Genomic DNA, 23,659 nt, shown 5'->3' on the forward strand with positions numbered 1-23,659 from the left:
ATCATACCCATGCTCCCTTTCCCAGGCCCCCGAGCTCCACGTACACAGCGTCCATCCATTCTGCAGTTGCTAGCCCTGCCATACCACACCTCCACACATTTCCGTCTCTGCACGTCTCGGTACTCCTCCATATTACTGTCTCGATGCAACCTTCTGCAGGCTCCTCATCCATTTAATCCACATAAGTTCGAGCCTTCCCTTCATTCACCTCCGATATTGGTGGAAACATCATTGTGACCCATAAAGTCTGGTGTGTCCCAGAAGGGACGGTCCTGTTGTTGTGTCACAAGTACACTTTGCTGGTCTACACTGTTTCTCCCACTGGTAGCATCCTGCCAGGGTTTTGAGAAGCAGTGGTTTGCTCACACATCAGACCAGCCTCATCTCCCGCTTCTGCGGATGAAACACGCCCCCACTCTGTGCCCCGTTTTTCATTCCTCTCTTCAGTTTTATGCAAGACTACTGTTCTCACAGTATGCGTGGACAGGCACTGTTCATTGATACTCATGGACTGCTTGGAATACTGTGACTGAGCACTGTGTACATTTGCTGGTATTAATGTACATACTTACATACATTTTCTATACTGTTGACTGAATGTGCCGGATGATATGATTGTGATAACAGCAGCTGATTGTATATCTGCCATGCCTTCATGGTAACTCACTTGGACTATAGTGTGCAGTGGGGAGACCTGGGAGTGCTGATTATGTTGTTACTGGCCATGACAAGGGCTGTGGGCTACGGCATGCCTGAGGCACTGCGGAGGAAGTGTAGGCGGGTATGTGCTGGTGTGCGCTAGGCTCAGACTTGCTGACCTCCGGTTATGGCGTCTTACACTGGGTTGGCCTCCACATTGCTTAATCAGTGTGGCCATTGCTTACCACCACCCAACCAGGTGTATTTCCACTTGCTGCCGCATACCTCCATGCTGCTTCATGTACATGTCGGTATTATACATGCTTAAGTCAGGTGTACATGTCAGGTATGACTGTTCACGAAGGTCAGTGTAAGGTTAAGTGGGATTCCAGTTTAGCATTTCTGGATAGGTTACACTCAGGCATTCGGGTTAGGTTTAGTAATGCCATACCTGTGTTGTGGAGTAGATGTGAATAGTGGAGGTGTAGGCGGATAAGTAGAGGGGGGACATCTTAACTGTATAGTAGTCCGTTTGACTGATTAATGGGGGAGCAGTAGTGCAAGTTTGCAGGCTGTTGGGATATGTATGCGAGGCAGGATAGGAGGTGTCAGTGTCAGTAGTTGGTGAGGGGTACGGAGTGTTGGGGTGGTGGACTTCACCAGGTGGTAAGCAGGTGGTGATCTAAGTGTGCTTGGGTTTTCTCTTCATGTGTTATTTACATCTGTAGTCTGGGACAGCTGCGGTAATTCACCTGGGTTAGGGGTTCCAGATTCTGCCAATATAGTTGTGTGGAGGGTGTCCCCTACTTGTGACTGTGAACATTTCTATGAATGCAACAGGGGTCACTAGGTAAGTGTTGTTATTGGGCCACACAGAGGAGCTGATAGTAGGGGACATGTCCAGGGATGTGCAGGACGGCTGACAGGAAGGTCCACATCTGGCCATTTCTTCTGCAACGACAGCTGTGTATATACCCTGCATTTGGGGGTAGGACTGGACACTCACACCCGTGAGTGGGGGTGGGGACAGCAATAATACCTTGTGATGCCAATTAGTTCAGTTTACATGCCTATAGTGAGGTGTTGCGACCATGTGTTCTTTGGTGTCATTCAGTGGGTTTGCAATGACACAGCTGGTTATTCCACCCATTGCCTTGTAAACTAGACATTGATGCTGTGGGACTCATACTGGGCATGGCTGCTCATTAGGTGTCGGGTCTGCCCAATATACACTTTTGATTACATCCCTGGGGCGGTCCACATAGAACCGCTCCAGCCAACACCTGCACGCCTAGGCCCATAATTGCATACTCATAGTTCTCCACCCGCACCTCCTCTTCAGCACTCTTCCTTACTCCGGGTGCAGGTCGGGTCTGACCACACCAGTACACACTACCCACTCCCCACTTCTCGGGACCCATCATGTATGTTGTCTTGCCCCATGGAGCATCAGGCTTCCCCAACCTTGTAGTTCAAGAACATGCATGCCCTGCCGTTCGACATCTGTGTAATGGCTGGAAACCCGAAAAGCTTTGAATTTTTGGGTTGTCCCACAAGTGACATTCTTGTCTTTGTTTCTAGATTAGACTTGGCAAGTCTCTCCCACTGGTAGTATCCTGCCTGTAGTCTGGGTACCAGTGGTTTGTTTACATTTATTGTGTGTTTGTATGTTTCACCTGTCTAGCTGGGGGGGAGGGTTGATGCTACATGTTACACGTTTGTTGATTGGACCCCCACCCCCTTTGGCACGGCCTGTGAACATATGTAATTCTTAACCGCTGTATCATATCCTAGCTATATATATGTGTATATTTATATACACACACACATATATATATCATGTAATAACAACCAAAGGAAGCAACAGGCCATGGCTGTAGAAAAATAAAAGCAATATATTTCACACAAGACAAAGGTGAGCGCTTTCATGGACTAAGCCACTTCATCAGACAATAAAAGCAGAACAAAGCCCCCATTTTATACCATTTCAGAACAACTCAATTGATAAAATTCCCACTTTCATTAAAAGGCACACAACATAAAAATGACCACTCTCAACAGATTCACTGTGCCACCTGAAAAAAGCTTAAAGTCAAATTGCACTTAAAATAAAATTCATAGCAAGCATTCATACAGAGCATTATATATTGAAACATTACATCTCTGAACTTGCTGAAGATCAACCTTAAAATAAAACTTGATATCATCAAGCATATTAAACATAGAATACCTATAAAAAATAGTCCATTATTACCAGCGAACCTCCTTTGTCCACCGAACTCATGAAAATCGAGGCATCATTCCGTAAACAGTCCAGTCTTCTTTATTAAGATTGTTGAAACATTTACCAAAACCATTAATGTCATAAAGATTATATATTTCTCTGATGCAAACTTTCTCAAAGGCTTTTAATACTGTATTGTTAGCAGGAATATACCCACTTGGTTTCTTAAGAACATTAATACCAGTAGTATAACTAGCAGCTTCACCAAATTGCATCTTTAACATTATACTATGTGTAAAAGCTTTTAATTCCATCACATTATCAGTTACTGTCATTTTATTAGCTGGAATAAACAACATACCTTTGTTCAACACCTTGCTTTCAGTCTCAATCAATGCCCTATGCGAAATATTCCATACTAGCATATGCTCCCTTGCTGCCATATCTTTTTGATGGTCAATGACTGCTGCTCCTCCTCCTGGGAAGCCTTCCATTTCTGGTGCCTCCTGCTCTGCAGTTGATCATGAAAAGGTGCCTGCCGAATGGGATAAGGTGTAGTCAAAGTGGTAGCTGGTAGAACCTGTACATCCCCTGTGCTGTGCGGCAGCAACATCGGGTCACTGCGTTTACTCCATGCTCCATTGTTAGTCAATAAGATGCTGTTTCTCTTCTCATTGTGGCCAGACAAACTGAAAGGTACTGGGGGAGCATGTGTCCCTTCCTCAAAATGTATGGGGCCCACAGCTCTCGTAGATTCTCCAGATAAAACAGAGAGTGACAAAGTAGCCCCACCGGGAACCGAGATGACTGGCTTCGCCTCCCTCAGTGCAGATTCACTGTCTCCTTCACTCGGTTTAACCATCCCTTGATTCAATGCTGTCATATTATTCGAGGTAGTGGAATAATGGGAGGTTCTATCGAACGCATTCTGACCAGTGCGTTCAATGGGCCAAGCAAATACCTGCCCATTAGAAAAATCATCCACATCCCTCCGGATTTTTCTCATTTTATAAACAAGCAATTGTCGCTCGTAAATGCTGACAGTATCTATCAAATAATCAAGCTTAGAGTCTATCACTGGACTTGAGAACTTTGCATACAGTTCTTCCTGCATTTTATAAATGCTATCAGATAACTCAGTCTCTTCAGGTTGGAAATAGTCTATCAAAAGCTGCATGTACCTACGGCTGTTCTCAATATTAATGCATTGCCAACTCAACAACAACTCTTTATATACAGTGCCATAGGTAGGCATATTAAGAACTCTCAAGCCACTGGGGATAATATTTAAGCGTAGGCAAGCTTCAAAATAAAGTCTTTACAACTGCAAGCATTTGAACTTGCTTAAGTCATTCTCTAGTTTAAAAAGTTCTTTCTTTAACGTTGACAAGTCATACTCACTAGTCACCTCTGATGAGGTTTCATTGACAGTCAAATCACAAAACAATAATGGGGTCTCTTTCACTTCAATGAACCTCTGTAGATGTCTCCCATCCCGAGTATTACCTCCTTTAAAGGCAGAAGCTTGTTCAAGCCTTTCCACCGGCAAACTGCCTTCAGCCATGTCCAAAAAACACTTACAACAAAGAACAATGCAGAAAAGTGAAAAATAAGTGGTAATGGTAAGCTGTGCTCCCAAAAAATAGTCAAATATCATCTAAAAACAACCAAAGGAAGCAACAGGCCATGGCTGTGGAAAAATAAAAGCAATTTATTCCACACAAGACAAAGGTGAGCGCTTTTGTGGACTAAGCCACTTCATCTGACAATAAAAACAGAACAAAGTCCCCATTTTATACCATTTCAGAACAACTCAATTGATAAAATCTCCACCTTCATTTAAAGGCACACAACATAAAAATTACCACTCCCAAAAGATTCACTGTGTCACCTGAAAAAAGCTTAAAGTCAAATTGCACTTAAAATATAATTCATAGCATAGAGATGTACAAATAGGGACATATAAATATGTTGTTGTTTGTCTTTTTGGCTTTTTCCGGTTAGGGGTCGCCACAGCAGTACCCCGGTCTGCTAATGATTGGCAGTAGATTTTCACGAATGCTGAGATGCCAGCTCGACGTTCAACCTTCAACGAAGGCACACCCATTTACGCATGTCTTTTGAATGGCCAACCAACGGGGGGAGGACATGCAGACTCCACACAGAAGGCACTCCCTGCACTCCAGCCGAGAATCGAACGGGAGAACCTCTTGCTGTGAGGCAACAGTGCTACCACTGCACCACTGCGGATTATATATAAATATATAGGACTAAACATATGTAAGTACAACTACTTAAGCAAATCCCTGCCTAACAAAATAGGCTTAAAATTTATTTTATCATTCAATTCCTTCCCTGTACTAGCCCAAAGTCTCACAATCCATTCAAGTATGTATATATATATATATATATATATATATATATATATATATATATATATATATATATATATATAGGTTCATAGGTTGGTACTAGGCTATCAGGCCCAAGGGCCTACATAAGCCCAGCCAGCAAGGTTCCATAGCTTATGCCACCCAAGAAAGTTATTTTCCTATGCCACTGTCCAGCAGAGACACAGAAGTGATCCTTGGGGTGTATTTCCTATTTCCCATCCACTCATCATGATTTTTCTTGACGAGTGCTAATGAAGAACTTTGCTTGACATAGATGGGTAGCTTGTTCCAGAGTATAGGAAGTCTCTGGGACAGGAATCTATCCCTCCGGCGTGTCCTGTTTATTGTGGTGACAAGGTTTAGGTTCCTAGAGCGTGTAGCTCGGAGGGATTGGGATTTCTTTAGGTGCAGCATGTCCAACAGCTCTGGGTCTGACATAGCTTTATATTTTAGGCAGAGATTACCTTGGAGTAGGCAATATGCTATGGAGTAAAGCTGAAGTTTTTTGAGGCGGTCAGTGTAGGGCATTTGTTTGAGGCCAGTAATCCTCTTTGTGAGGTACTTCTGTGGCCTTTCCAGCTGCTGCAGATGTCTTGTGAGGTACATTCCAAAAGGGGCGTTGTACTCTATAATGGGTCTAATGAGTGACGTGTAGAGGGGAACAATGACCTCTTTTTTCCTGGATGAGAACCCTTTTATGATGATGTGTGCCACATAGAAGGACTTCCTGACTACTGTGGCGATGTGACTATCAAAGGAGAGACTACTGTCCACCTGGGTCCCAAGGTCTCTTATCACGCATTCGGTGTTAAGTAGATTGCTGCCTATGTGGTAGTTCATGGGTACAGAGTTTTAACTAAAGGGGATGACACTGCACTTTTTGGCATTGAGCTTGAGGCCATGGCTCTGACACCAGGCATCTGTCTCAGTGAGGCCCTTCTGTAGGATGTCTACATCATTTGGGGACTAGACTATGGCTCCTAGTTTGCAGTCATCTGCGAACTTTGTTAGCCAGAGGCCTTCTGTGTTAGCCTGTACTTCAGAGAAGTAGATACCAAACAGGAGAGGTCCCAGGAAATATATATATATATATATATATATATATATATATATATATATATATATATGTGTGTGTGTGTGTGTGTATTGCTGTTTATATATATCTAACGACATATGGATGTATGGGTGTCTGCATATGTATATATCTATATGTGGGTATTTGGGTCTACCTGACAACGTTGACAGCTTAGAACGCCAACAATGAGAACACCGACGCCAGAAGATCGACAACTGAGAAGACCAATGGATGAAAACCCCGACGCTGAGAACACCGACATGGGAAAAGGCTGTGTAAGTATGCGGTAGTGATGGACGTTAGGGTGCGAGTAAGGTAAGTGTGCGATATTGACGGTCTGTAGGGATAGGGGTGGGTTAAGTGAGATAGGGTTAGGGCGCGGGTTAGGTAAGTGTGCGGTAGTGATAGTGTTTGGGTTAGGGGCTGGTTAAGTGAGTTAGGGTTAGGGAGTGGGTTTGAGTGTGTGATAGTGACAGTCTTTGGGTTAGGGGTGGGTTAAGTGAGTTAGGGTTAGGGCACGGGTTAGGTAAGTGTGCGATAGTGATAGTCTTTGGGTTACGGGCGGGTTAAGTGAGTTAGGGTTAGGGCGCGGGTTAGGTGAGTGTGCGATAGTGACGGACCTTAGGCTTAGGGTTTGGGTTAAGGTTGTAGATAGTTGTGTATGTGATGTTTAGTGTGGGTTTGTAAGGATTTTGGTGTGCTTGTGTTGTGTGTGTGTGCTTTTTGGACAGGGGATTTGTTTTGTTTGTTGATTGTCGGTATTATGGTGTGTCGGGCATGTGAGGTTTCGTGTTTGTGAACTGTCGGTTATGTGGTGTCGGTGATTTTGTTGTCGGTGTTGTGGTGTGTCGGTGTTGTCAGGTAGACCCGGGTATTTATATATATGTCTGTCTATGTATGTATACATTTGTACTACAGAGAGGGAGAGGTATATCTCCATGTAGTTATGGGTATATATACACACACATACCTCTACATATTTACATCTACATCTGGTTATATTGTTCTTTGCCATGTAAAATAGACTGTGCTGCAGTGGGACTCATAGCGGGAGTTTCTGCTCATTGGGCGGTGGCTCTGCCCAATGAATACTATTGCTTACATCCTTGGGGCAGTCTGAATAGACCCACTCCAGCAAACACCTGCACGCCTAGACCCATAATTACATACCCTTAGTTCCCCCACCCGCACCTCCTCTACAGCACTCATCCTTACTCTGGGTGCAGGTTGGGTCTAAACACACCACTACACACTGCCCACTCTCCACTTCACAGGACCCATCTCGTTCGTTGCTCGACCCATGTGTCATCAGGCTTTCCCACCCTTGTAGTCTGGGTATGTACATGCCCCTGCCATGATAGGTCATTGCACGGGCTTCCTCCTTTCACAAGACAATTTTTGGGGTGTCCCATAAGGGATGCTCCTGTCTCTGTTCCAAGATTAGACTGTGCCCCCCCACCCCCGGTTGTATCCTGTCGTGGTCTGGGGAGCAGTGGATTGTTTGCATTGTTTGTTTGCAGTTTCCCCTGTCTGGCTGGGGGAGGGGGGGGGTTCATGATAGGTGTTACACGTTTGTTGCTTGGGCCCCTCACCTCCATTGGCATGGCCTGTAAACATAGGTCATTCTTAAGTGCTGTATCTTATCATAGCTATATATCTGTGTATATCTACACACACACAAACACACACACACACACACATATATATATATATATATATATATATATATATATATATATATAATATATATCTAACAACATGTGGATGTATAGATGTCTGCATATGTATATATGTATATGTGTGTATTTATTTATATGTCTATCTATGTATGTATACATTTGTACTACAGAGAGGGGTAGGTATATATCTATATAGTTATGGGTATTTATACAAACACATATACCTCTAAATATTTAGCTACATATCCTGTAATGTTGACTTGTATTGCTGGATACTGTGTTTTGTGTGCATACCGGCCAACCTTGTGTGCCACGTATGCTTTGCGATACCTATGACTAAATCCGTTAGTGTACACAGAGTCCTACCGTGACATCTATTGTTAGTACCAGGAATACATTCGTCCCATGCGGGACAACCCACACATTGGGTATTCGACCTTCGTCTACACCCAGGGTTACATAGGTACCTCTGGCTACGTGCATGGTCTATGGCGTGTGCCACACCTAGGATACTTGAGTCGGAAAATCAGACGGGATGGGTCCTGAGGGGGGTGAGGAGGCAATGTGTGATGGTGTGGTAGCTACGGACTGGTAACCAGGGTAGGGATGGTGGCTGCATGTGTGCTGTGGGTGGGGGGAAGCAGAACTGTGGTTATGCATGTATGGGTTGGGGATGGCCTGGGTTGGATGTGCCTGAACTGCTCGGCCCACCTAGTGGGTGGGGGAGAGGGGTATGTGATGTCGACATGTGACACATGACAGAGGGCTAATTTATTTCCCTAGTTCAATGACAGACATACAATACTATGAGCTTGGTAGTGTATTGCAGGGTGGACATGTTTGGCTGGGTGGGGGGTATGCAAATTTGTATGTGATGTATATTGTTTGGGGCCTCTCAGGCCCATTGATGGTGCATGTGGACATATATGTTTCTTTTCATCTTCCATTGGTATCTACATATATCTGGCCATATATACCTCTGTGGGTATATATATTTACTTACATATTTCTAACTATGTTGGAATATACCTACAGAGAGATATACCTGCATATATATGTATATATGTCACTTGATGTGTATATGTGGACATATAGATTTTGACATTTATATGTGTAGTTGTCAGCATTTGCATGTATATCTGTTCATATATTTGTGTATATATATATATATATATATATATATATATATATATTTATATATATATATATATATATATATATATATATATATATATATATATATATGTGACTACATCTATAGATATGTTGTATCTGTTTAGATAGTGATATATTTGCACACACATGCCCATCTAGCTGTTGGTATACATTCTCTGTACTGTTGCATGACTGGGCTGGGGTTATGTTTCTGACAACATACAATTTCTGCATATCTGGCATGGCTTAGTGGTAAATCATTTTGTGTATGGTGTGCATGGTCCTGGGCTCTGTCCTTGCAGAAGCTGTTTGTTTTGTTGCTGGGCAGAACACCGGCCGTTGGGTACAGTGTGCTTAAGGCACTTTCAAGAGGTTGTAAGCAGGTTTGCCCAGAGGTAAGCACTGCTGGCTTCTGGTCACAGTGTCTTACACCCAGTTAGCTTCTCCTTTGCTTAATCTGTGTCGGCATTGCTTCACCCTGTGCAAATGCACTTGCACACGCTTAGTGGTGCTTACATATGCTTACTACTGCTCATCTGTACTTACGCCTGCTTACTGCTGACTTATTCATTATGGTACTGACTCTTCACATGTGCATTTAATGCAGTACTCCATTTCACATTTAAATGTTGTTTAGTAAGTTGTACAGCAATAAAATGTAAATAAATGTTTGTGTACAGATTTCACATGGAAAATGGTATGTGCTGCAGTGGGACTCGAACCGGGAATGCCAGCTCATTAGGCGGATGCTCTGACCACTACACTATTGCTGTGTTGCTTCATTTGCATATATCTTCCTTGTTATCCTCTTCAGCCTTTTAAGCTGCTTTAACCGTAGCTCAGAGATGGTTACACCCGTGCACTTACGGTTAACTGTACTCGGATTTAAATAAATATAGTGGGTTTTCTTCGGTTTATTTATATGCACTGTTGCTGTTGTACACATGGGGGGCTGTTGGTTGGGATATGTGGACAACTATGAGTGGCCTCGCTCATTTATTTCCACTTTCTGCTGTTTTATATTGCATGGGCGTGTTTATTCTGAGAGCTCTGCTCTCAGACACTCCCCCTGCACTCGTACATGCTCCGTGCAGGATTAGGGGTTCAGGCAGCACGCCTTCATTAATATGCATGGCGCGCTGCCATCCTCCTCCTAAACTGCTGCTTCCCTGCAGGACTAGACTAGTCCTGCACGGAAGATTAGTAAATCCAGGGGTGTATTATATAAGATACCAAAACATAACACAAAAACATTATTTAGAATATTAGCAGGCTGATTGGTTTAATTAATGGGAACATTTGAATGTATGTTAAGTCAGGTATACCCTTAATATTTACACATCTGTTAAGTCAGGTATACCCTAAATGTTTACACATATATTTAGTCATGTATACCCTGAATGTTTACACATATGTTAAGTCAGGTATACCCTGAATGTTTACATGTATATTTAGTCAGGTGTATTCTGAATGTTTACACATATATTAAGTCAGGTATACCCTGAATGTTTACATGTATGTCAGTTAAGTCAGTATACCCTGAATGTTTACATGCATGTTAGTTAAGTCAGGTATACCGTGAATGCTTACACATATGTTGTCAGGTATACCCTGAATGTTTACATGTATGTTGGTTAAGTCAGGTATATCCTTTATGTTTACATGTATGTCGGTTAAGTCAGGTATACCCTGAATGTTTACATGCATGTTAGTTAAGTCAGGTATACCCTGACTGTTTACATGTATGTTAGTTAAGTCAGGTATACCATGAATGCTTACACTTTTGAAAGGTGCTGTTATTTAGTTATAGCTCTTTCATGTTGCATTATTTTGCATCTCGCTAATCATATCTGTCCCACTCAGGAATACCAGTAATAGGGTATTTCTTTGCCTTAAAAGTCTTTATATACAGTTGTCCAACTAGCTGTATAACTATCATGTACCTTAACAAGCTGTTAGGGCAAGACAAATCTAATGCATCAGAATATAATGCCTTATAAATTGGTTGCTGCTTAAAGAACACACGACTCACCCAGTTTGCTAAGCTTCCTACCTGTTGAAAAGTTACAGATATCATATTAATGGTAGATTCTGTCTCTGCTATATACCTTAAAAAATTCCTAAGCGTCTGATTATTCATCATATCATTGAATCCCATTTCACTTTCACCATACATTGTCCTTGTAGGTTCCCTAAAGCCTGGGCAGATATACTCATAATTAATTTAGGTTTAATTTCCAAAGATACATTTCCCAGATGTGCCAACTATTTCTTCTTTCTTTCTTTGCCATGGTTATGTTTGGTGAGGTTTGTGCAGAAGTGAGCGTTACATATATTCTGTCAAACAGCTGTAAGATAATGCAGGCAATATGCAGATTCATTTCCACCAGCAGTCACTCTGGCTGCATGCATGCAGGAAAGTTCCTTTCCAGCTCTCTTTCCCTTGATGGAGAAGCAGGATGTTTTTTAACCTAATGGCCCATTTCCTATCATCTTTCTTACATACAGTGAGAATCAGAAAACAGGAACTATGCAACAAAGAAATATTCTGTTATCTTCAAGGTAGACAATGTGAACACTTGAAACAAGTTTACAACATTAGTAACATTTTCTGATGGTCCAGTATTTTCCAGCTGATGCCAAAAATTATTGAAACATTCAAAGAGCACATACTGTGTACCCATGAGAGAAGAAAATGAAAACAATATTTGAAAAAAGTAACCTGATGAATAGCCATGTATTTAACTGATATGACTTTCTCAAATTACTCATGCATTTGTTGCAATAACAATTTCAATTTACTACCATATTATATGTATGAATCACACATTTTCTCTATACATCTGAATTCAGCATTATTGATAAACTGCATAGTAAACACACACGCACAGACATACACGCACATGCACACCACACACGCAGACACACACACGCGCGCGCAGACACACACACACACACACACACACACACACACACACACACACACACACACACACACACACACACATGCACACACACACACTTCTCTAGCTATGTAAGTATATTAATGTAACAGGAATATTAATTAATCAGTGGAATGGAATTTCATTGTATTTTTACTGTGGCCTTTTGCAGAGCAGTGAAGTTTTCAGCCAAGTTGATGAGTCAAGCAATGTCAAGAAGAGTAAAGGCAACGATTCTTTATGCAACGGAAACAGGGAAGTCAGAAACCTATGCAAAAATGCTGTGTGAAGTCTTTAAATTGGCCTTCTGTCCAAAGGTAAATGCATAAGCTATGCAATCCAACTTAAGTAGTTTGACTAATCCAATGGACATTTCTTTCTCACATTCTCTGCTACATGTATAATGAGTTCAGCAGGATAGCTTATATTAATAAGCTCGTATCCCAACATATCACAGTTTCATATGCCATAATTTTTCAGTTGATCTACCTTGTAAATTGCCTTTACATTAACAGTTTTTAATATACATGTATACATCATTGCTTAGAAGAATGGCTAAAGAGAATGCTGTTCACTCCATCTGACGCCGTCCTTACAAGCCATGAACTCTCTGATTCCTTGCAGTGCTATTTCACAAAGTGACATACTATGTAAATACTATGTAGATGTTGTGATTTGGTTAGTCATGGTGAGAAACATCTACCATGACTGCATAAAAAATGACTGTAGGCTTTGATATTGCAGATCATGACATTTTACTTAGATGACTGAGGAATCTAGTAGAAGTTGTTAATGGTTGTGTCTCATGAAATGGATGGAGAGACAGCTAAAGATTCTTTCATTTTTTTTATATTACCCAAGATAATGACCTTTTAAATGATTAAGGCTCAGATCCATCACTTTAGCTATTCAGTTTGTACCTGCTGTTATTTGGGATTATTATAGCAATAACCCATGCCTGGGTGTGGGTAATGCTGGATTTACCCACGGTTGGCGTGGAACAAAGCCAGCCGTGGGTAAATACAGCATTACCCACACCCAGAAGTGGGTTATTGCTATTATACCATGACATTATTTAAGAAAAGAAACTATTACTTTTCTTAAATAATGGCATAGTATAATGCCTGTTTACTGCCCTTCGCAGATGTCTGGCATCCGGCAGTTCTGATGTACTGCGCCTGCGCGTACATCAGAGTTGAGCAAAAACGGAGAAAGCAAGATCTCCGTTGCTTTTTTTTTCGCTATGTTAAATGGGTTTAACATAGCGAGATAGTTTTAAAATAAGCAACAGAGATGTCCGTTGCTTATTTTAAAACTGTCTCACTATGTTAACCCCATTTAACATAGCGAAACAGTAAAAAAAGCAACGGAGATCTTGCTTTCTCCGTTGCTTTTAAATATTTTAACCTGTCTCGCTATGTTAAACCCATTTAACATAGCGAGACAGTGTTTAAAGAGTTATACTAATGGAAAAAGTCCGGGCGACGGACCTTTTCCATTAGTATAACTCGATTTACAATGTGCACACTGGCCAATCAGCGTGCACGTTTTGGGGGGATCATGGTATAATAGACAGTAGTCTTGATTCTTTCAACTTGCTAATAATATTCTTTTATATCCTTTTCATGCCTGGAGATTTTAGGGCACTATTGTACTATACCTGTGAGTGAAATTCAATATCCAATTAAGTGTTTAGGGATAGTCAATAAAGGCTTGTCAAACAGGGCAATGCATTTCAGCTGTTCCATGTTCAGATTATCACAGGCAAAATCCTATACCACTTCCTTGCAAGCTATAAGTCCCACTCTATGACCCAGGAAACCCATACCATGTATTTAAACTTATTGGAAACACTCACCATTCAACCCAATACCTTATTCATGGTTGACCTTAATTACCCTACTATTAATTGGGAATCATATATGACACCAAACATACTGGCACAGAGATTCCTGGATTTTGCAAACAGAAACTCCCTGGACCAGAATGTCAATACACCACCCAGGGGTGCAACCATACTGATCTGGTCCTCACTAATATGGATATTGCTGCACACCCCCTAGTGTTATGTCTTCTCTGGTAAGGTCAGAGCACAAAAATTGTCTCCTTTGAAGTAAAAATAAAACATGGAATCTGAACTAACCCTGTAATATTCAGGAACTAGTCTAAGGCTAACTTCATACTATTAAGTGATAACCTGGCAAAATTTCAGCACCTATAAACCCCAAGAACACTGCTGCTTAGGTGGAACTGTTCACAGAAACCCTATACAAGCATATTAATAGCTGCATAGAGGCAGCTGTACCCACAACAAAATAACTACAGAACTAACTCAAAAAACAAGCCACCTTGATGGAATCACATCAATAGACTACATAACAGAAGGAAAAAAATCATGGCAAAAATTAGGAGGTGCAGCACTCATCAAGATAAAAACACTCTTATCAAACTAAAGAAACCGCTCAGAGGACAAATAAAGTCTACCAAAGCCAAATTTCAGGTAATGTGACCTCCCAGACCAAGGACAACTACAAAGCATTCTTTAGTTACTGTATACCCACAGCATCAAAGGCAATACACAATTGTATACAGAGCTCATTGTTAATGGAGCCATATATACTGAGCCAGAACACTCACTAAACCTACTGGCTGGCAACTTCAGCTCCAGCATACCACTCTCTCCCCCTCAACCTTCCCACAGGAAATATCATCAACTATAACTACCCCTGCTATCACTAGGGAACAGGTCCTTAATGCTCTCTCTAAGATCAAGAACACTGCATCAATGGGCCCAGACACTATCCCATGATGCCTTCTAAATAGCATGAAACATTACTTATCAGGGCCTCTGGAATTACTATTTAACTGTAGTCTCCAAACAGGCTTTGTGCCTCAAGAATGAAGAAAGGCAACAGTCATCCATCTACAAAAAGGTGAGTCATCTACAGACCCTGGAAACTACAGACTTATAAGTCTCACTAGTCTTATATGTAAAGCCATAGAAAGAATTATCATGGAGGTGATCAATAGAGATATAGTAAACCTCCAGACACTGGACCCAACCCAGTTTGGTTTTGTCAAGGGCAGATCATGCCTACTCAACCTGGTGGACTTCTTTGAGAAGGTCACCAAAGCAATGGATGAGGGCAAAATTGTTCATACTGCCTACCTTGATCTGGCCAAGCATTTGACACAATACCCCACTCAGGCATTGTTGACAAACTCAAAAGGTTAGGTACAAATCCATATGTCATCCGGTGGATAGCCAACTGGCTCACAGACAGGACCCAGGAAGTTAGAATTGAGGAGTCAACCTCTACAAAGAGGCCAATTACAAGTGAAGACCCTCACAGATCAGTCCTTGGACTCCTCCTTTTTGGCATTTACTTCTCAGAAGTCAAGGCTAATGTCAGTGGTCTCTGGCTGATGAAATTTGCAGATGATTGCCAATTAGGAGCTGCAATTGAATCTCGCACTGACACAAATGTTCTCCAGGAGGGGCTGACACAGACAAACAACTGGTGTCAGAGCCATGGACCAAAACTAAATGCCAAGAAATGCATAATAGTATCCTTTGGGAAGTCATCCATCCCTGGTAACTATCACATTGACAACCTACCCTTTAGAGCTGACCCAGCTGTCAGGGACTTAGGGACACACATAGATAGTAATCTAGCCTTTAACTATCATGTTCTGCAGTGGCACAACTTATAAATAAAGGTATGGCATCTAAGTCCAAGGAAGTCATTCTTTCACTTTATTTGGCATTCATCAGACCTATCACTGAGTACAATGCCCCCTTTGCTATGTACCTAAGCAGCCATATCCAACAGTTGGAACATCCACAGAGATTCCTCACTAAAAGAATACACGGCATAAGTAAAATGTCCTATGCAGACAGCCTCAAGGCTCTATCCTTGTATTCTGTCTCCTACAGGGTTTTGAGGGGAAATTTATGCCTGGCATACAGGGCATTGTCAGACTCCACTCTGATGGACCTCATACATATCCGGAAACAAACAGCACCAGAATTACCTATACTAAAGACTTAAACCTTGCTTGTGATATAAGTAGGACATGTTGGAGACATAGGTATGTATCCCAGAGACTACCCCATCTATGGAACAGGCTCCTCATCCATGTGAAGCATAGTTCCTCCCTATCCCAGTTCAAGAGCAACTTGGACAATTTGATGGGAAACTGAAAATTCATCCCTGGTTTGGTACCTATCTCTAATGGACACAGGTAACCTGTAAATGGTTCATCTCCCAGGCCCATGCTTACACTTATCAAGGGTATCAGAACTTGTCAGAGATTTGGTATGCATGGCTAGGCTTAAAAAGGCCATTGAGGTCATTAGCCTAGTAAACACCTATGAACCTATGATGTTTGGTATTTTGGTATTTTTATATTTTAAAGCACTTCTCAATAAGCACATAAAGAGAGCATGAAAGAGGGAGCTAGGGTGACAGAGTTATGCTTATATAAGAATCAAGTGTCTAGGAGCATTCATGCAAATTGTAATTATTACAATTATTTTGAAATACTTACTGTACCTTCTTCCATTTGCTTCATAGACTAATAAATATATTAAGTACAATGAAATTGTGTGCACTACTTACCCTTTAAAAAAAGTTACTGACAGAAAACCGCATTAATTGCAAAGCCTTACAGACAGGCGAGATAAACATTCATTAGACAATGGTTAGATTAGCACTCAAAGTCTGTTTGTATAAACTACAGCCCTAATAGAGCAGTTATTTCTGCATAAAGCCCTCTAAAACAAGTTCCTTCCCTGAAAGATAAATTACAAGAAGATTTCACTAAGCTGTCTAAAGATAATCCCAACAGAGCAAGTGGCTACCATCTCAGAAATGTACTTAGCAGATGAAGCAGCAAATACAAGGATGCCCTCCTTTCTAAAAAAATTAAGAAACCACTAAATAATTACGGAAAAAATACCACACACACACACACACACACACACACACACACACACACACACACATACAAAATTCAATAACTTGCCATTTGCATGAAATAACAAAAAAGAAAACAAGACAGAAATGTGATTATTACAGAAATTAAACATATTTTAAACTAATAAAAATGCAATGAAGTCAAAGTTCAGGATGCTGCCTGATCAAGAACAATAAAAGGAATAAAATGTAAAAAATTGTCTTTTCAAAGATTAAACTGTGCCCATGGCAATGGAGAATGCAAAAACGGGGAGACTAATTAAACCTATTTCTAGATACTGTACAGAAAAGTAAAGCCTTACATAAATGCACAAGCATATTAAAATAACAATAAACATGCATAATGCATGTAGAAAGTACCATATTAAGTCAACTAAATAAGGCAGGAAGCATATCATCAGCCAAACCTTCTCCAAAATAATGGGAGACAGCATTAATGAATACATGTATGTATGCTTTAATTCATTGAGTTTCCACCATGCTGATTGCCAATATGATCATTATTAAAGCTGTGCTTCCTAGAAAACTATACGTATGCTTTTGAAGCACAATACGTTTTATAATCAAGCCACCTCACCTGCATTCATTCACACTTTCATCATATAGTTAGTGAGATATCTGACTCCTATGTGCTGGCAGGCTGGGCAACAATTGTCTGTAGCGCTAAGATTAAATTCAAATGTGAGAAAAACCTTTTAATTTAATCAAATAGCACTTGCCTTGCTTGTTCAGTATTGTGACACTCTACCACTGGCCCAGTAATAAAGGAGCCTCAATCCTCGCCACTAGCAACAGCAGGGGACGTACATTGGAAGGATGACAGGTACACACACAGTATTTCCAGATGCAGCTCATCAAGTGGAATTTCCCTTAAGAGCAAAGACACCACAGTCAACTTGGTGCTGGTTTCTCCAGATCCCCAGTAAGACTCCCTACTGGCACAGCTATAGAGTTGAGATCTCAGCTGAGTGGCCAAGCCAAGACCTCCAATGCTCTCTCTTTCCAACCAGTGTTTCATGTCCCTGCCTAAGTAGCTGACACACACACACTCTTGGAGATTTGTTTTACACAAACACACACCTGGGGATGGCTGGCACAGGTTTACTAGCTATGCACCCTTCTGCTCAGACTATAAGGTAGTTATTACTGCCACCAGCCAGCTCTTTATCGGCTACTTTAAGGCCCTTAACAAAGGGTGTCCAATCTTACTGTGTAATGTTATTATCAATATAAATGGTAGTTTGACAAAGAGCAAGGCTATTAGTAGTGGCCTACACAGTGTCACCAAATAAATATGCAATTACTCTCACAACTTAAATATGTCTCACAAAGATCACCCACAATGAAATGTTTAAATATATTTAATAATAAATAGTAAAAGAACAAGACAATACTAAATATATATGTACAATGATATCAGAGTTTAAAATCACAGGAAATATTTAAAACAACATTGCAGGACAGTCTCAAAAAATAAAGAAAAATATTTAAGCTAAGCTTTGCTATATTTCTGGATGTATCTAACAGAATTACTCTACCCTAATAACTTACTTCAGAGCAAGCAAGGCAGATGTGGTGAGAGGATCTTGATGTTGACAGATCAAAGGCAAATACAAAATACTACCTCTCACTCAGAGACTTCCCAAATTTATATCTCAAATATTACTGCTGGGATACTTGCAGGATGACATAATTTATTGTCATCTGACATCAGTTCCCAACCTCAAAACAAACATTGATGCCAGCTGGTAGTATTTAGCATCTACCTGTGAAAATACACAGACAAGGGCTTTTCCCTCAGATTTAGGCAGATCCTGGAAGTCATAAAACAATAACTTTCCTACACATTTCAAAATTAGTAATTATTTCACAATAGAGAAAGCTTCCTAGGATAGACATTGTGTCTGTTACTGCACTGAAATTGAAAGATAACATCTTTTTATGGCCCAGCCATAAAGTAATTTAATTTCAACTGTTTTCTGAAGTGTTGCAAGTTAACCTCCCATGTTCCAGTATCCTCTATTAAAATATATACATCTAAACTGTTACAATAGTGTATATACATTTATGTTCTTTTCCAGTAGGGTACACTGTGGATACATCTTTAAGCTCAGTACTTTACAAACCCTTTTCAACACATACTTCTGTATGAACAGTTTGATATCCACATAAATTACAGTTCTGATAAGGTTGTAACACAAGCATCTTACACGAAGCAAGTTGACATTCACAAATGACACATAGCCATTTATAAAATTCCAGACAGCTGTGCTGGCAGTATCTCTCTTTGTCACACTTCTATATAAATCATGTTGATATTCACAAATGACATATAATTATTTACAAATTTCCAGATAGCTGGGCTGGCAATATCACCTTTCATGACAAGTATCAATCATTTTCTTACTTTTAAAGCATTAGTATAATAAAAGTTAAGCATACAAAATTCTTGCATAGATACAAACATACATATACAAATAAATGCATGCATATATCCTTAGATAACACAACAGAAATACTTGAAAAAAACATGTATTTCTTTCTTTCATCCTTTTTGTAGACAGATCTCATAAAAGAGACAATCAAGCAATAACAAATCAGAAAAGCTGAAAGTACATTTTATATGTTATATCAATACAGAAATGAATTTGCCACATAACTGTCACTTTTGTTTAAAAAATAAAATATAAAGAATTTCATCATTCATTATTTACAATATTCATCCTGTTTTATAATCTAATAAAGTTATCCTTAAAATAGTGGTGTAGTTAGTGGTATAACAATACATTATCATAATCCGTAAAAAAATGGCAGTTTTTATCAAAGCAAGCAAAAGAATACAAAAGGACTTAAAAAAAAATAAAACATGCAGCAATAGAATATAAATAAATTCAAAGTCCAATTTGTAAGCACAATATTGCTATTCAGGGATGAAATTTATATTACGAAATAAGGGAACTTACAGGTTATCAAGGCCCCCTAACTATATAATCAGGCCTCACAAAACCCCTGCCAGCAAACAGGCAAATCAAAAGAAACTGAGAATTGAGATAGAAGAGAAAATAGTGGAACAAGTTAATAGCTTCAAGTACCTGGAAGGAGTACTTGAAGCAGTCTGAATGAGGAGGTCAAAGCATGAATCAGGGGGGCTGAGTGTCAGGGGCTAGTATATAACAGAAGAATGCAAAAGAAGCTGAAAAGTAAGGCATACAAAACTGTGGTGTGACCAGTACTACTGTATGGTACAGAAATCTGGACAGTTAAATAAGCTAGAGGTGATGGAGATGAGTTGCTTGAGATATGTGGTGGGATGCACACTGTGAGACAGATGAAGAAATGAGGACATCAGAGCAGAAGCCAAAGTAGGTCCAACTGCTGAGAAGGTCAAAGAGAACAGATGACAGTGTTCCTGGCACATGTGTAGAAAAGCAGAAGACAAGCGGGTGAAGAAGATTTGAGACAGAAAGAAGGCAAGAGGAAATAAGGAAAGAGGTGGATGGATTGTGTCTGAGAAGACCTGTGGCAGTCACTCATGACAGTCTAAGAAGGTAGGAGACTGGTCTTGAATCAAGAGAGATGGAGACAGTTGAGATGGCGCCTAAAGCCCATATAAGAAATGGGAAAAAGGGTTGTTGATGATGATAATGATGCTTAGCCATTTAATCAGCAGAATGAATGTTTCTTAACAGGGTTAATGAATATTTATTTTCAAAGTAAGGCCTGTGATCCTGTAATGTAATCTAACTACTTGCTGAGACAGTATGCATATTGTAGTTCTTTTTGTTGAAGGATGGGAACTTGTAACAGTTCTGGGAATTACACTCAGTGGCCATGGCTGAATATTTTGGTAGACTCTACCTATATGACTGAATAAGCCCACTAATCACAAGTGTACTTTCTCAGGGATGCCCCTGCAGCCCAATCTCATTAAGTGGCTTGTTCACACTCAGTTTGGAAACAGCAAATAATGGAATCATACCAGACAACAGGGTGAAGCTCATTTAAGAGGAAGCAGCTCTATATAAACATCGCTAGAAGCAATCATATGTGCTTTGGTTCATATAATCATCTGCTTACCTAAATGGAAGGTCATCTGTCCCACTATAGTAGGTGTGGATACTGTTTTCCACTTTAAACTGAGGAATTTTCCAGTAATAAGTAATCATCTATAGTACCAAAACCCAGGAAAAAGTGTCAGATCTTCCCTTAATATCACTTCCAACTTGATCTCTGCAGCAATCAGGCCTGCCCATGCAATGGGAGGGGGGTATTATTCATGCACTCAAACATTCCCTTCCTGTCCTAAATAGTGTCAGTCTCTCATCTGTGTTACCTAGATACAAATCAAGGTGAAGTATATTTTTGGGTTCGTTCTTTATTCTGCACATAGGGAAAACCACTGGAAATCCCTTGAATGACCTGGGTTAGTCCAAATTCTCAGGATGTCTGTCTTGCTCCACTATTCAGTGATATACAAAGAAATTAACCGTACATACATATCACATTCATACTTAATCCTTAACACTGCAGCCTCTGTCTAAGACCTTTCAGTCGTCTTCTTTGAATTTGTCCACATCACCCAACCTAAGCTACACTGCTGTAATGAAATCTTTAGTAAACATTCTTGAAATCTGGCACAGCATTCATGGAATACTAGGTACATAACTTCATTATCTTTATCCATCTTCTCCACAGTTCAGATGCAGATGCCCACTTGGTGTTATGTAATGCCAGTTATCAACTGTACCATGTGAGTGTAAATGAATTTATTTATTTATTTATTTTTGTTGACCGGGAGTGTCCGACTGGACGTAGGTCCATTTTCAGCGGAGGCCTGGGGAGAAAAGCTCCACAGTTAAAATAAACAAACAGTAGTTACATTGGATTACATAGCGATTAACAATTTACATAGCAATTACCTACAACATATTTACAGATGAAGAACATAGTACATCAGTAGACAACTAGAATCTTTATCTGTGAAGTACATAACAGACATTAACAAATGTTACAATGAGAAGTTCCTGCTGTATAATAAGTACTAGGCTTATGAGCATCTGAGCTTGCTATAATCAAGGTAGTTAGTGGAGTGGAAAAAAAGGTAGTGGTTGGATTTGGGTGGGTGATATGAGAGTGGGAGTTGCAAAGGTATAGCCAGCATGTTTATAATTTGCCTATGGTGCAAGAGAATAGTGCTTCACCAGCAGAGTTATTGGCTTTAGTGATCTGCAAGTGATTTTTGTTGCTGGATCTTAGTGGTCTGGTGGTGCAATAAGGTTGGAGTAGATTCTGGAGGGATGGGACATTTAGTGGATGGTTTGTGGGTGAGTGAGAGTTGATACCATTGAAGGAGGTGATGGAGTTCAAGCCAGCCCAGTTCAGCAAGTGAGAGACAGTGGTGACTATGGTAGGATGCCCCTGTGGCGAATTTGGCGATTTTGTTGTAGCAGGTCTCTAGCTTGTTTAGATCGCATTGCCTTAGGTTGGTATATATTGGAGAGGCATAAAGTAGGGTGGAGATAAGGTGGGAATTTGCTATTGAAATCTTTGCTGCTTTGGTGAGAAGTTGCTTATTTCTGTATAGCGCTCCTAATTTTTTGTGGACTTTTCTTGTGGTCATGGATATGTGGATGTCAAATTTTAGTTTATTGTCTATTTCCACTCCTAGCAATTTGGCGTGTTCAGTTGGGTATATAGTGGTGTTGTCTTTTGCTGTGATGTTAAAGTGAAAGTTGTTTTGAGTATGTTTGGTGGGTTGGAAGATGAGTAGTTTAGTTTTGTTTGGGTTGAGTATTAATTGGACATCAGATAACCAAGTTTCAACAGAGGAAAAGGCTTCCTGTGTGACTTTTTGCAGTTTGGGTAGAGACTGGGCTGAGCAGATGATGGTTGAGTCATCTGCGTATTGTATGAGTGTGCCATGTTTGGTGTCAGAGGCTAGATTATTGGTGAAAACAGAGAAGAGTAGGGGTCCAAGGATGGATCCTTGGGGAACCCCTATGGAGACAGGTAGTTGGGGAGATATGTCATTCTGCCATACAACGGATTGTTGGCGGTCAGACAGGTAACTCTGAAACCAGTTGGTGACTGATTGTGAGAAGGATAGGTTATTGAGGACAGAGATAAGTTGTTTGTGTGGGACCATGTCAAATGCTTTAGATAGGTCTAGGAAAGTAGCAGAGGAGAGATAGCCATTGTTTTTATGCTGAAGGATAGTGTCAGTAAAGGAGAGTAAGGCAGTGGTGGTGCTATGGTTTGGTCAGAAACCATGCTGAGTATTGGAAAGGAGGTTGTTAGTAAGAAGGTAGTCTGAGACCTGAGAGTGTATGCATCTCTCTAGTATTTTGGAGAGTGGAGAGAGAGAATAGCTATGGGGCAGTAACTGGTTAGTTCTGTGAAGGGTTTGCCTTTGTGGAGGGGAATTATATGTGATACTTTCCACAGTGTGGGAATGTAACTTTCTGACAGAGATCGGTTAATCAATATGAATGGGTAGGCCACAGCATCAGCTGCGATTTGTAGGTATTCACTTGGGAGGTTGTCTGCTACTAATCTGGTGGGCTTATGTTTAGT

At 40.5% G+C, this 23,659-nt stretch overlaps 1 protein-coding gene across 1 annotated transcript in view; it reads left to right on the forward strand.

Moving 5' to 3' along the window:
• LOC122798558 (nitric oxide synthase, brain-like) overlaps window positions 1-23,659 on the forward strand; it is a 638,878-nt gene that overhangs the window by 315,725 nt on the left and 299,494 nt on the right. Inside the window, exon 12 of the mRNA XM_044067612.1 lies at window positions 12,280-12,424. Coding sequence (XP_043923547.1) covers window positions 12,280-12,424 — 145 coding nt within the window. The remainder of the gene's footprint in view (window positions 1-12,279; window positions 12,425-23,659) is intronic.

Source organism: Protopterus annectens, chromosome 3.part1, assembly GCF_019279795.1.
Source record: "Protopterus annectens isolate FY-2018-M chromosome 3.part1, PAN1.0, whole genome shotgun sequence".
Classification (NCBI taxonomy): domain Eukaryota; kingdom Metazoa; phylum Chordata; order Ceratodontiformes; family Protopteridae; genus Protopterus; species Protopterus annectens.